Here is a 14,460-nt window from a genome sequence, read left to right as displayed (position 1 = left end):
TTGAGCCTTTAGATGGAAACAATTATAAGCATTGGTCCCAGAAACTTTTAATTTTTTTTGAACAATTAGAAGTTGATTACGTTTGGAAAGTGGATCAAGTTTCAGATGGTTGATGATGAGTCAATCATGGAGCAGGTTCACGAGTATAGAACTTGACTACTCATGTTTTGAACGAATGCATGAAAATGTGTGAGATTCTTCATGCTAATGTTCTGCTTGAAAAGTTTCCACCTTCCTAGAGTGATTACAGGAATCAACTAAAACACAAGAAGAAAAACTTAAATTTTCAAGAATTGATCAGTCACATGAGAACTGAGGAAGCAAACCGTCTTAAAGATGAGGAGGTTGAACGACTTAAGGGATGATGAAATCTCTCTCTCTTAATTGTTCTAAAGCTAACCTTGTGGCATCTTCTGGTACTTTTGTGAAAGACAGATTTAAAGGAAAACAGAAGAAAGATCAGAAAAAAGGACAAGTGAAGAAGCAGAATTATTTCAATAAGCCGGAGGGCCATATTCAAAAGTCGAAAGGACCTTGCTATGTCTGCGGCAAAATTGGTCAGAAGGCTTTCCAATGCAACTAGAGACAAGGACAAAGCTCAAAGCATGGAGGAAAAACTCTAGTCCAAGCTAACCTTACCAAGGATGGATGTTATTGCTTTTGTGGTCGTTGATGCATATGGTGGCTAACAAGACTGACTGGATACTAGACACAGGCGCTTCAAAGCACCTTTACGCCAACAAGGAGTTGTTTCACGAATTTGAGGAAACTGCTGATGGCGAGTGTGTCTACATGAGTAATCCACTATAGCTGGAGTTATGGGAAAAGGAAAAATTCTCCTTAAGTTAACTTCTGAAAAACCTTAGCCATGAACAATGTTCTATATGTACCCTCCCTTCGTAGAAACTTAGTTTCTGGTGCGCTTCTCAATAAAATAGGTCTTAAACTTATTTTTGAATCTGATAAAGTTGTTATTTCTCATGGGGGAGACTTTTTTTGGGAAGGGTTACCTTAGTGGGGGTTTATTTGTATAGAACAACGCTCAAGAGATTACTAATAATGCTAGTACTTTCAATTCTGCTTATGTTGTTGAGTCCATTGATTTGTGGCATGATAGACTAGGTCATGTTAATATTGCTTCTATTAAAAGACTTAGAAAAATAAAATTAATTCCTGCAGTTAATGTCGATAGTTTTTCTAATTGTCCTGTTTGTGTAGAGGCAAAACATATCAAAAAGCCTTTTAAGAATGTAACTAGTAGAAAGACAGAATTGCTTGAACTAGCGCATTCAGACTTAGCAGATTTCAAGAACATTGTTAGTAAAGGTGGAAAGAAATACTATATCACTTTGGTAGATACCTTCACAAGAAGTTAGATAAAACCCTGTATGAGTTATGGAAAGGGTTTGGCCCTAACTTGAAAATTCTGAAAGTGTTGGGGTGTTTGGCTAAGGTTGGTCTACCTGATTTTAAACAAGTAACTGTTGGACCTATGACTTTTGATGTTATTTTTATTGGTTATGCTCAAAATAGTGTTGCGTATAGATTTATGTCTTTGAATAATAGTTCTATTTGTGAATCTAGAGATGCAGAATTTTTTGAGCATGTTTTTTCATTGAAAAATATTTTGTCTAGTGATGTGCCTAATAATGCTTCTACATCTATGTGTGTTAATTCACATATTTTGCCGTCTTCTAGTGCTACTACTAATGAGCATGAAAATGAACTTAATAGGAGTAAGAGATGGAGAATTGAAACTAGCTTTGGTCCTGACTTTATCATTTCTTTCTTGACTGAAAATATTGATCTTGATATTTTGAGTGATGAATTAGTGTCAATCTATTTAATAGAAGAAGACCAAAAGACTTATAATGAAGCAATGAGATCAATATATGCTAGTGTTTGGAAAGAGGCTACTAAAAGTAAATTCGGTAACAACTTTTTTTTTCTTCCCGTAGCTCCCAATTTGATTCTCCTTCTTGTAACAACTCTAACATCTTATCTATATTAGGAATTGTTTTGTGAAGTTTTCAAACACAGAAAAATACTTTCACCTTCTCTTCTTCTTAAACGATTTCTAGGCAATTGGTTTATGCAAATTCCAAACTTCCAACCACGAGAGCTCGTGTTTGGAGGTGCTGTGGAACCTTGGGGAGCGACCGGTCTTAACGATTTGCACTCAGTCGAGCCAAAATCGCTTTCAAGGCAGTGGCTTGCAAAGGAACAAGGGTCATAGTTCAAACAAGTCCACCATAAGTCTCAACTTGTTGCTACATTTACGGCTAAATGGGTGTATCGTACAACAACAACAACAAACTCAGTCTAATCCCACAATTAAATGGGCGCATCTTATGCAAGAGAAAAAGTCAAGCCACAAAGAAAGAAAATCTTGAACAAAGTTCCAGTCACAAAGATTCTATGTATGTTGTTAATTTGTTTATGTGCCTAGTTTCCTGACGTATACATCTAATCCAAGTAAATACATGTACAAAACTGACTTCTGAAAGAAAAAAGCTTCCCCCCTATTATGTCTGGTTGAATTCTCTTTGATCATTGAACTTAAATGCTCAGAAAACAAAAATTCTGCCTTGAAAAAACTGCTGGCTTTCTTGGTAGGCTTGGTATTAGTCCTTATGCTCAAAATCTTTTCTTTCCAGGAGCAATGGGACTTCAACAAACACAACAGAATTGGCTTCTTCATATTCATAATTTAGTAGGAATGGAGATTTTGGATCAGGCAATTGGGGAAACCATCAAATGGTGATAGCTATGCTGACTGTCAAGAATATACTGCACTAATGGTGCATGTAAATTAGTTCATCTTCCTTGCATTCTCTTATCCCTATTTCCATGACATTACCCGAGGTAGAATGTAATAAATCACAGCAATGCCTTCTTGGAGCTAGCAACTGCATATCACATTAGATCAAATTAGACAATAAGGAAATTTTAGAATGCACGGAATTTAGAGAAAGAACAGTACTAAGCTCGAGAATGGCACCTGTTGTTTGTCGAGGACTAACTTGGTCGATACCACTCTGATTTCTTCTAGTCTTATTGGTGAAGTCATGTCAAATTTGCATTCCTCAGATGTCTTCTTTTTGTAAATTGTCTCAGTTCCATTGCTCCCAGAAAACACTTTGTCCAAGTAATAAACAAGCTGCCTTCTGCACGGATCAAATTCATATTTCCTCGTATCGAAGTCATATAATCCACCTAAATGACTCCTTTTCCAGGGAGCATAGCTCTCTTGCACGCGCTGAACATCTGACAAAAGCACATTCCTATCAAACACTTGAACAGCATATCCCCAAGACACTGAAACTGTCCAAGAAAACCAACGATCATAGCACACTGTTTGCTGTAAAATCCGATGCGGATCGAAGCTTGCTGCCTTGTACAAATGCTCCACAGCCTTTACTGTTGTCATATTCGGAAATATAGGATCGATTGCCTCCATATGATGCATAGATACCAATGGCCTAATGGGATGTGCAGCCAACATTCCAAACACATTTCCATGAAAATCCATCTAGCATTTCAATTTCACACAAACAGAACAAGAAAGTTAGAAATGCAAAATTCTCAATAGCCTAACTGTATTTTATAAGAAATTCAGACGTAAGTGAAAATGGCACCTGATGAAAACCAGGCTCGCGTGTTAAGCCGACACCAAGCTCTGCTAAACAGGCATGAACTCTACCATCACTTCCATATAAGTGGGGATATCTTTCTATACATGAATCAAAGACTTTGGCAAAAACTTTTGCCAAAGGGTAACTTATAGCAAAACCAGCTCCACCAAAAGCCATATCATAGGAGAAAAACTTATTCTGCATATAGCTTTCTGAATTTGTGCCAATGTAGTACCAAAGGTCATGATCATATTTAGAAAGTGTCTTCACCAAATTTTCAGGGAAGAAAATGGTGTCATCATCTCCAAACACAAACCATCTTACATTAGAATGATTAAGCGCCACTGTCTTAGAGACCACACGTGCCACACGAATAGCTGAAGGTGTCCCACCTCTATGCGTATATCTAAACCGAGAAGTATCCTCAGAAATGCAGATGGGAGGCAGAGACTCATTAGATGTTCCATTTGATGAAAAAGGTGGCATCTTTTCAAGAAACACACATCCCCTCATTATATGGGGTTCCCACCAGAGCTTAACATATTCCTTTCTTTTGGACCAAGATTGCTCATTGGATGCAATTCCAAAAACAATATGATCAAGATTGGTTTGGGATGATAATTCATCATCCTGTAATGAAACTGAGGTATGGAAATGCTTGTTGTTGTTGTTGTTAGGAGCAAGAAAGATGGTACAAACAAGATAAATCATGCAACCAAAAGAGGATATAATTATAAGATTTTTTAAAGGGTTGGGGGAATATTGCGCCTTATTGGGAACCTGAAAAAACTGCATTTCTGAGGATGGAATTGAGGACAATGGAAGAAGGGGTTTAAAGGAATTTAGTGTTATTGGTAAAAGCTATCAATCACACCTTTAGACCCGGAGTCCTTAGCCAAAGAAAAGCAGGAGAAATTTGACAATCTTATTGCCCTGGAAAATAGGTTACATCTTCATATGTGTTTATTAATTACAGCAAAAGAGTACTTGGAATTAAGACACTGATGAATATGTTAGGTTACATTTGGGAAAGTTAGGTTACTTTGAATATGTAACGCCATCTTTCTTTATCAATCTTTTGAGGAACTCCAATCAGATTTGGTGGAACTGAGTCAACAATGTGATGTGAAAACTGACTGAAAATGAAGAAAACAGAAGGCGTTTTTGCACATTTAAGATAAAAGTCAATGTATGAAATGAATATGTGACGTGTGTAAATTAAGGATTGTGATATTAAATTAAGGGTTCGGTTGCCGAACTTGGTGACCTTCTATCTTTGGAAGCACAAGTTTACCAACCCCAAATTTAAAAACAGATTTGCCTCAATTTTTGCAACAAGTGAAAGTTAACTTTATGTATGCCAAACTTGTTCTTAGTTTTTTCTTTCACTAATCATTAATCATTCCAATATTTCATAAAGTGATTTATTCTAATAATAAAGGGTGATTTTTCATATGAAAAATGACATGCACAGTACTAAATTATACTATCAGAGATCAAGACAATCAGCTTGATCAGCTTATTCAACGTGTGATTCACCATTAAGTCTGCTTCTTTTAGATATCACATTTACTGATTGTAAGAATTAAACTAACAGTTAAGGATTCAGTAAAACTTGATATCCACAGTAATTTCTTATTGAACATTAAATGATACATGATACGAGCTCCAGCTGAAGTTATTATTTATACAATTCATCTTTCTCCAGTTACAAATGCCTAAAATCAAATCATAGTTCCTATAAAATTAGAACAACTTCAATCCGCGGTATGTCAGAATACACCAATACAATTATAAGCACATAGCTTGCTTTCGCCATGAGATCCGTGGAATTGACAGGCGACCAAGGTGTCTGAGGAGTGATTAGTACTCATTCCAAAAGAGATGCAAGACACATTACCCCCTCAAACTAGGGTGCCTTAATATTAGAAGAGGTAGAGTAACAATCGCAAAAATCTGCAATGACAAGGAGAAGGAAATGGTGTTCACTATTCCAAACCATGAGTAAGAGAACAAGCTTAACTTTACAATCCTTTCAGTCTCAAAGGAAATGAAAAACTTGTTGCAAGAAACTTAAAATCTTGGCTGTGGTAAGATCAAACTGCTGCAAATTAACCCATTCAATACTTGGGCCAACGCCCAAAAGGGAGAGCCAAAAGGACAAGAAATTTAGGAACACGGAGTTCTGCAGTTTTCCTTTTAACAGTGCATACACCATTCAGGACTTCTCTGATATGTCCCAGCTAATTTCCAGCATGTCAATAATGCACTCTGACTCGAAACATGATTGTTATTACTGCCAAGGCCCCTATATTTCACACTACAGTGCAAACTACTAAATATATCTTGAGATTTTAACGACTCCCTAAACTAACTATTCAATTACTCCCTCCGTTCCAATTTATGTGAACCTGTTTGACTGGGCACGAAGTTTAAGAAAAAATAAGACTTCTGGAATTTGTGGTCCTAAACAAGTCAAAAAGGGGCCCACAGTATTTGTGTGGTTAGTAAAGCTTCTCATTAAGGGTAGAATTGTAAGTTTAAGCTAAATTGTTTTCAAATTTAGAAAGGGGTCATTCTTTTTGGAACAGACCAAAAAGGAAATAGGTTCACATAAACTGGAACGGAGGGAGTAACAGATATTCAAACCGTACGAAAAAGTTACAAGGCATTTAATTAGCAAAATATTAAACAATGACGAGCTTTAATATATAAGACAGAACACTACTAGCCAGGAAAACATTTGCAAATTAAATCAGTTGTTCTATGCATTTCAATTACAAACCTCTCTTCTTTTTGTGAGCATATAAATTTTCTGAGGAAATTTCCATTTAATCAACTTTTAAAACTTGCCACGTAGTAAATATTGTGTAAAAGAAATACGAAAAAAGGGGTCAAAACATCCCCTTCTGTTAATTAAAGACTTGCAGAGGTCTTCTTCCCCAAATGTTCTGGAGTTAAGCCCCCATAAGAAGAAAGAAGAGTGACACTAGACAGGCCTACCATATACGTAAATGCAGACAATTCAAATACTATGGTACTTAAATGCAAACAAATCAGATATCTAGATGCAATTTCCAGGAAAATGACATGATAAATAAGATTAAACACAGCATTAAGAGTAGTAAAAATGAAGTATTAGTATTAGATACCTAGACGCAATTTCCGGGAACAATATTTGAACTACTTGCGAACACAACTGACCTCCCTTAAAATAGGCACAGGGATATGGGAGGAACAGTTAGTTCAAAGGTTCCATAAAGCTATAATTCAAATTGTTGCACAAAATGATGATGCCGAATTCAAGAAGGTTGTTAGGACAAGAAGCTGAACTCTACAAATGCCAGAAACAGGAAAGGATTCACAATCATAAGCAAATGACAGAAATAGGCACAGCAACAACTAACAAGTGATCAGAAAAGGCAAAACATATTGCCATAATGAGAGGAAGGACTTTTATATGATCCAGATTTAGAAATCGGAAATTGGAATAGTGTTGGGAGAAACAGTCTTGTGTTAATCAACAAGGCAAGGGTGGAAGGAGAAGGCATATGATGTCTTTGTAAGAAGAAATTGTACCTTGTAAAATTCAGAAATGAAGAGAGAGTTCCTGTCAAGACACTGCATGATCCCCGCTCGTGCGTCCAGTCATATATTGACAGATCATTTGTCTAGAGCAATTTCGAGGATCTTTCTACGTTTGCATCGAGATCAACTCATCATACCCACATTGTCTAATACCAATTATCATCGTCTCATTGATAGGTGATGAAATGTCACAGCATGATCTACGGGGCGCCTTCAACTGATTCAGGAAACTCAGATATTCAGCAGAGGAAGTGCAAGATAACAATACACCACAAAGGAAGGAACAGCAACAATAGAAAAACAATATAAACAAAGTTCAGGGTTTACATGCAAGCAGAGTACCTGTTCAGCATCAAAGGCTAGCTTCTGCGAGAAGACTCTTATCTTTGCTAGTTCTTTTGTCGGACTACTTCTTACGCAGTTCCCATCGTGTCTTACATATTCATTCCATATGCCATCTCTACTAGAAAGAACATTTTGCAAGAAGTAGACCGCAGGTCTTTCGCATGGATCACTGGGTAAGACCCTAGTGTTGAACATATATTTTGCAGCGACACTTTTACCCCTTTTCCATGGTCTAAATGTTGGCTGTCGTGAGAGGAGATCTGGAAGAAGTTCGTTCCCTTCAAACACCTGAACTGCGTAACCCCATGCAACCGAAACTGTCAGTAAGTTGGACTTGTTGTAGCACACTGTTTGTTGGAAAATCCTAGCTGGATCAGCCTGGACAGCTTGGAAAAGATGCTCCGTGGCTGCAATCCTGGTCATGCCAGGAAAAAGTGGCTCCACAGCATCCAAGTGATGAAGTGATAACAGAGGTGATAATGGATGTGCGGAAAGGATACCAAATAAATCTCCTCGAACATCAACCTATTAATGGAATCAACTTTAGCTTCATATACAAACTAAAATTAAGAACATCCTAGGTGGCCTATATACTCTCAACTGCACCAAAAAAGGCTGGTCCATATAACTTCCATAAGCAAAGAAACAAACTTTGATGTTAGGTTTACTCATAAAGTTCACAAAAAGGCAGCATGCCAAGAACACATAAATATAAAACACATAAAATCAGTATTTCTATCGAAATGTTGACCTATGTCTATTTGTGTTTTCTTCTAGGTTGGCTGACCCATTTTTGTTACTATGAGATATATTGGCAGCCGCTGATCATTTGATTGGGCTGAAATTTGAACAAGCCTCACTTGAATTGCCAATGCTATTAAATTTGCCAACTTGGGCGGGGTGGTGCACAATTTCTTTGCTGAAGGGGTTGTTAAGCCCTAAGTTTGAATTCAAATTTTATTGAAGAAAAAGATAAGAGAAAAAAATTTGAAAAACATGCTAAACAGAGTTTCCATAGTTTGATGTGCACTGTCAAAAGGCTATCCCTTGAACTTCCATAAGCAAAGAAACAAACTTTGGGGCTAGACTCATAAGCTTGCAAACGGCTGCATACGAAAAACATATAAATATAACAAAGAGCCTAAAACACTACTTCTATGGGAGCAAGTCTTCAAAATATTTATTGCAATTGCAGAACTATAACGTTATTGAAGGAAAATAAGAGAAAAATTCTCCTTTGAAAACATGCTAAACAAAGTGTCCATAATTTCAATGGGCTGCCAATCAAATCAACCAAAAGATATGAAAAGATCAAACATTTCCCTCTGATACTATGATAACACATACATCAACTTGACAAAAAGGATTCATTCACAAATCAATTAACTATTTAACATAGCACTAACACGGTTTATAAATTCCCTCATGCTTTTACCAAATTAGGAATACATAAATCAAATAAATGAATCTTAAGATCGTCCAGTAAGTTCATCTCATTAAAACCAACTCCAAAATTCCATCTTGGTCTATTTCAAACATTGTACTTCAAGTTTCATTAATGAAATATAAACTGTAGAGTCGGTTGTTTCTGAAGACCCTCGGGCTCAAGGACAAATGAAAAGAAGCAGTAGCTAAAGAAAAATAAACCCCAGAAACAAAATTGAGTAATAAAGTTAAAATTAATTAACCTGATGGAATCCAGGTTCATGGGTCAAACGTACTCCAAGCTCAGCTAAGCAAGAAAAAACCCTAGAATCACTTCCATACAAATGAGGATACCTCATCAAACAAGAATCCAAAACTCCAGCTAAAACCTTAGCCAAAGGAGCACTTAGCGCAAACCCACCACCCCCGAATGCCATATCAAAAGAATACTTCTCATTCTGCTCATAACTCTCAGAATTATACCCAACATAATACCACTTTTCATAATCATATTTCGACAAAACACTAACCAAATTCTCCGTGAAAAAAACAGTATCATCATCACCAAAAATAAACCAACGGGTGTTCGAAAAGTTTACATTTTTAGCTAAGTCAAAAGTATCTTTAACAATACGAGCAATCCGAATTGCTGAACGACGACCAGAAGGGAAAGAATAAGGAAACTTCGAAGTATCAGAGGAAACAAGAATTGGAGGTGAGGAAACAGAGAGGGTAGTGGAAATTGGGGTGTCGAGGAAAATTACAGCGTTTGTGGAATTGGGTTTGTACCAAAGGTTAATAAAAGGGAGACGGAGAGAGAAAGAGGAAGAAGCGGCGGCAATGGAGAAAAAGAGGTGAGAAAGAGAGAGATTAGTGGAGCGGGGTGGGGTGGTGGGGGTATAGTCGGTGTTAGGGATGAAGTTGGTTTTAGGGGTGTGGAGATGGTGAAGAAGGAAGATTAAGTAGAAGATTACAAGTGTGGAGAAGAGTAAGAGAAGATCTTTGAGGCGGTTTTGGCTATGTAGAAATCTTGGAACCATGGGCATGTTTTCTACAGAGTTTGATGAACTGAGCATGGAATTAGAGAGTGTGATTAGTGCCTGAACTGGGTAACTGTGTTATGACCAGATCTCAGATTTTTGTTTCTTGTTTTGATCGACTGTGTTTCTCGTACATTGTCAAGAATGGGGAGAAGTGAGAACTGAAAAGTTGACCAATTGATGTCACGTGAAACTTTTTGTCATCTAAAACTTTTTTCTGTTTCTTTTGGTTTAACTACTGTGGATTTAGGGTGTCTTTGGTAGGAAGCAAAATATTTTTTGAAAAATATTTTGCTATTTATCCATTCGGTTAGCTTAAATATTTTGAAAAATATTTTTCCGTCAACTTATTTTTTTTTAATTGGAAAACTATATTTTTTTTATAAAAAAAATATATTTTTCAAAACTTTTTTCCAACCTTCTCTACCTTATACCCAGCTCACAATCCACCCACCCCAACCCCTTGTAGTAAAAATATTTTCTTTTATTTCAATTAAATGAACACGAACGTTTTTTTATGATGTAGAAAAAAGTATTTTCTTTCATTTCAACAAAACGAGTAGTTTCTTTTCATGATATAGAAAAATTATTTTCTTTAATTTCAACAAATTATGTATTTTCTTTTCCTGAAATAGAAAAAATATTTCAAAAAATGAGTACTTTCTTTTCATGATGTAGAAAAAGTAGTTTCCTTCATTTCAACAAACTAAGTATTTTCTTTTTCTGAAATAGAAAAAGTATTTTTTCCCCCAATAAAGCGAGTACTTTCTTTTCATGATGTAAAAAAAGTATTTTCTTTCATTTTAACGAAACGAGCACTTTCTTTTCATGATATAGAAAAAATATTTTCACATTTCAACAAACTGAGTATTTTCTTTTCATAATGTAGAAAAAATATTTTCTTTCATTCAACAAAACGAGTAATTTCCTTTCATGTTGTAGAAAAGATACTTTCTTTTTCAACAAAATAGTTATCAAGTTCAAATTTTAACGTTGTTCTTGTGTGAAAAAATAAAGTAGCACATTAGTTCCTTTGGGTTTGTGTGAATTTTAAAAAGAATATTTAAATTATTGAAGGAAATTGAGTCGGGAGGGGGGGGGGGAAGGAGTACAAGAAACATGGGAATTATGGGGAAGGTGAGTTGATGTAAGGCCCTATAAAATTTTACCTAAAACTCGGGGTTTCATGGTGCCGAGGTAGACCGTGCGTTGGGGAGTTGAAGAAATTTTTTGGAAGTGCAGGGTATTTTTGCACTCCTTTATGCGATCACACAACTGATTTACAGATTGCAGATTTGTCGCAGACTAAAGCAGAAACTTGGGCAAATATTTGGACCATAGATCGCAGAACTGACCTCGTGCATCAGGCTATAGAGAAGGTTAAGATCATTACAGAACGGTTGAAAACTTCCTAGAGTCATCAAAAGTCCTATTCGGATATACGTCGTAGGGATTTGGAGTTCCGAGAGGATGATTGGGTATTCTTGAAGGTTTCCCCATGAAGGGGGTAATGCGGTTTGGTAAGAAGGGGAAATTGAGTCCAAGCTATGTCAGAACGTACATCAATCAGGTGGCTTGCAGGCTAGAACTACCTCTAGAGATGTCTTTAGTTCACCCAGTGTTTCATGTATCCATGTGAAGAAGGTGGTTCGAGATCCATCACTTATTGTTCCGGTTGAGACTATAGAGGTTAATGAAGGACTAACTTATGAAGAAATTCTAATTGCCATTGTTGATAGGCAAGTTCAGAAGTTGCGAAATAAAAAGATTGCCTCCGTGGAAGTGTTATGGCAACCAACAGGTTGAGAAGGCCACCTGGGAAGCCGAGGAATAGATGAAGAAGAAGTACCTAATTTATTTGAATAGCTATGTAATTGTATCCATGATGTTAAGAGCTAATTTTCTGCAAATTATGATTTCCCATGTACAACTTATGTTAAGGACACTCCCTCTTGGTATTGCAATGTTTATGGCGTTGTTGCTGGTGTTGTTTCCATATTGTTTCATATCGTTGTGGTTGTATTGTTAGGATTGGTTTCTAGGATTCTCTGACAGGTAGATAGGCCCAATTATAGGGAAAACACTACCAAATTTTTTAGAAATTTAGGGAGTTAGTCAAAAATTTGGGGACTGCTGGTATGTGAAGTAATAGTTGAATCACAGCGGATGCTAATGACGACTTTTGACCCTCATTCGAGGACGAATGATTCTAAGCGGGAGAGGATGTAAGGCTCCGTAAAATTTTACCTAAAACTCGGGGTTTCGTGATGCCAAGGTAGACTTATGCGTTGATGGAGTTCGGACTTTTTAGGTTGAACAGTGCGTTAGGGAGTTGAAGAAATTTTTTGGAAGTGCAGGGAGTTTCTACGGTCCATTCTGCGATTGCATAACTGATCTGCGGATCGCAGATCTGCTGCAAACTGAAGCAGAACTTGGGCAAATTTTTAGACCATTATGCGGCCGCATAATCATTTTTCGGGCCACACAACCTATCGCAGTTCCATTACAAAAATTTTGGAGGGAAGTTCTACGGTGCATTATGCGACCTCAGAATAGGTTTGCGGACCGCAGACCGGTCAAGAGTGAGGTAGAAGTGCCCAGTTTCGGAGGGCTATTATGTGGTCCATTTTGCGTACCGTATAAGCATTATATGGTCGCATATGCTACCACATATCGGCGTTGGGGTTTCATTTATCTAATTTCTTTTAACCCGACCCTATCGCGATAAATAGACATAACGGACCAGCTTTGAAGGGAATATCTGATATTTTTAGAGAGTAGAAGTGACCTATAGTGAAAGGAGAAATCCCTAAGCTAATGTTCATCCAATATCTTGCTCAAACCTTGAAATTCAACAAGAAATCTCACAAGGTCTTCAACCAAGAGGTAAGATTCTAGCCCTAATCTTCAATTTCGAATTTTGTTTGGGAATAGGTAATGGGGAGGAAGGTTTTGAGAATGAGGGTTGTTGGTTATGCATGCATGTACATTCATGAGTTGTGGGAAAGTAGTTGAACTCAAATAGGTAGACCTTGGGTTGTGGAGTGAAGGAAATCCTCCATAGGAGAAGCTAGAAATCATAATGCTACCTATTGTTTGATAAAATGCTCAAATGAGCTAAAAACATGAACTCCCCCCTAATTTATATTCAGTTTTGCTATATCTCTAAATAGATCAAAGTTGCTAGGATTTCTGGAATGGTGTAGTGAATTAAGGAAAGCTCAAAGCGAGGTATGTTGGCTAAACTCCTCCTTTAAAATTGAACCCCACAATGGCCTTGTAAGTCTCGTGTTGCTTATTATAAATTGATTATTACGAATAAACCTTGTGTCAAAAGATATATGCATTCAATTTGTATTCCAAATGTTCTTGTCATGTTGGGCTACTATTTGATAAGGTGATTAAGCATGGGCTGTGTGTTAATATGTTATGACTTGAAAACGTGATTCTAATGAAAACTAGCGTGTCGAATTGTGTAAGAAACCACATGCGCCTAAGACCCTTAATTTGGTTAGTTGCTCAAATGTTTATTTAAAGTCTTGAATAGAAATGTTTGTTGTTGATAATCCATGATGATGTTTGAAAATGAAACAGTAAATATAGAATATGAAATACGGCCAACGTGCCAACAATGACATTATATTTGGGGCTATTACTGCCAATAAAACAAACATGCGAGAACAAGATGTTGAAATGAGTTGTGAATCCTTTTAAAAAATAAATACTCTGGGAGTATTGTTTAGTCACTGAGGGAGGGTAGGTCAAAATAACCTAACTCCAAAACTACACGTGCCCGTGTAGGAGCGATTGAGGGATAAATCCCCGTGTTAATGTGATGAGGTTGTTTTCTTTTATATGGAATGAGAATGATGTGTTGAGATGTTTCCCATTAAATGGAATGAGATTATTGCTAGCGAGATATGTTGTGATGTCGACCCACACGATATTGTGGTGAAACGGCTTCGCCGATCGGGTTGAGATCGGACGCCATGCCGCGCACATGGTAGTATTGTGAATGGATGTCTCGGGGTGAGACGGTTAGCCGGTCGGGCTGAGATCGGACTCCGTACTAAAAACGCGATGGTGTATCGGTGCTAAAGATCTCCCAACTTAAAATACCAAAATTTTACTTGAAAATTTCCTTTCCCTAATTTGACACCTTGATACTGTTTGAGTCTCTTATTGATTTTATGTTTTCTTCTCCGTTTACTGTTATTCATTCTATTGAGAGTGTATTCAGTTTTACATACTAGTACTATTTCATATATGCTAATGTCCTTTTGTCGGGGGCGCTGGATCTTTATTAGATGCAGGTGGTATTGATCAGTGATAGCAGCATACCCTCTCCTCAGCTGACTTGGTGAGCTCCACTTCATTTCGGGGTCCTATATCTCTTGTCCTTTGTACACAGAGTTTTGAGGTATAGC

General features: G+C 37.0%; 2 protein-coding genes across 2 annotated transcripts; both read right to left on the bottom strand.

The window, feature by feature from the left end:
- Positions 1–2,389: 2,389 nt before the first annotated feature.
- LOC104247307 (uncharacterized) lies at positions 2,390–4,769 on the bottom strand. The gene is made up of 3 exons (XM_009803275.2): positions 3,639–4,769; positions 3,002–3,532; positions 2,390–2,909 (listed from the first exon to the last, which is right to left on the bottom strand). The coding sequence occupies exons 1-3, from the start codon at positions 4,428–4,430 to the stop codon at positions 2,796–2,798; spliced, it is 1,437 nt and encodes a 478-aa protein (XP_009801577.1). The 5' UTR covers positions 4,431–4,769; the 3' UTR covers positions 2,390–2,795.
- A 470-nt stretch (positions 4,770–5,239) lies between these two features.
- On the bottom strand, positions 5,240–10,189 carry LOC104247306 (uncharacterized). The gene is made up of 4 exons (XM_009803274.2): positions 9,257–10,189; positions 7,566–8,093; positions 7,215–7,440; positions 5,240–5,591 (listed from the first exon to the last, which is right to left on the bottom strand). Exons 1-3 carry the CDS (start codon positions 10,067–10,069, stop codon positions 7,330–7,332), a joined length of 1,452 nt encoding a protein of 483 aa, XP_009801576.1. The 5' UTR covers positions 10,070–10,189; the 3' UTR covers positions 5,240–5,591; positions 7,215–7,329.
- Between the last annotated feature and the right edge of the window lie 4,271 nt (positions 10,190–14,460).

This window comes from Nicotiana sylvestris, chromosome 7 (assembly GCF_000393655.2).
Source record: "Nicotiana sylvestris chromosome 7, ASM39365v2, whole genome shotgun sequence".
Classification (NCBI taxonomy): domain Eukaryota; kingdom Viridiplantae; phylum Streptophyta; class Magnoliopsida; order Solanales; family Solanaceae; genus Nicotiana; species Nicotiana sylvestris.
This window is presented reverse-complemented; position numbering and strand designations above follow the sequence as displayed.

Bases quoted from the DNA above. Each gene is read 5' to 3' on its own strand.
- LOC104247307 (XM_009803275.2), bottom strand. From the start codon at position 4,430: ATGCAGTTTTTTCAGGTTCCCAATAAGGCGCAATATTCCCCCAACCCT. The intron at 3,533-3,638 runs GTGCCATTTTCA...TTGAAATGCTAG, and splicing joins GCGAGCCTGGTTTTCATCAG to ATGGATTTTCATGGAAATGT. The intron at 2,910-3,001 runs GTGCCATTCTCG...TGTGATATGCAG, and splicing joins TAGTCCTCGACAAACAACAG to TTGCTAGCTCCAAGAAGGCA.
- LOC104247306 (XM_009803274.2), bottom strand. From the start codon at position 10,069: ATGCTCAGTTCATCAAACTCTGTAGAAAACATGCCCATGGTTCCAAGA. The intron at 8,094-9,256 runs GTTAATTAATTT...TTCCATTAATAG, and splicing joins ATGAACCTGGATTCCATCAG to GTTGATGTTCGAGGAGATTT. The intron at 7,441-7,565 runs GTACTCTGCTTG...TTCCTGAATCAG, and splicing joins TAGCCTTTGATGCTGAACAG to TTGAAGGCGCCCCGTAGATC.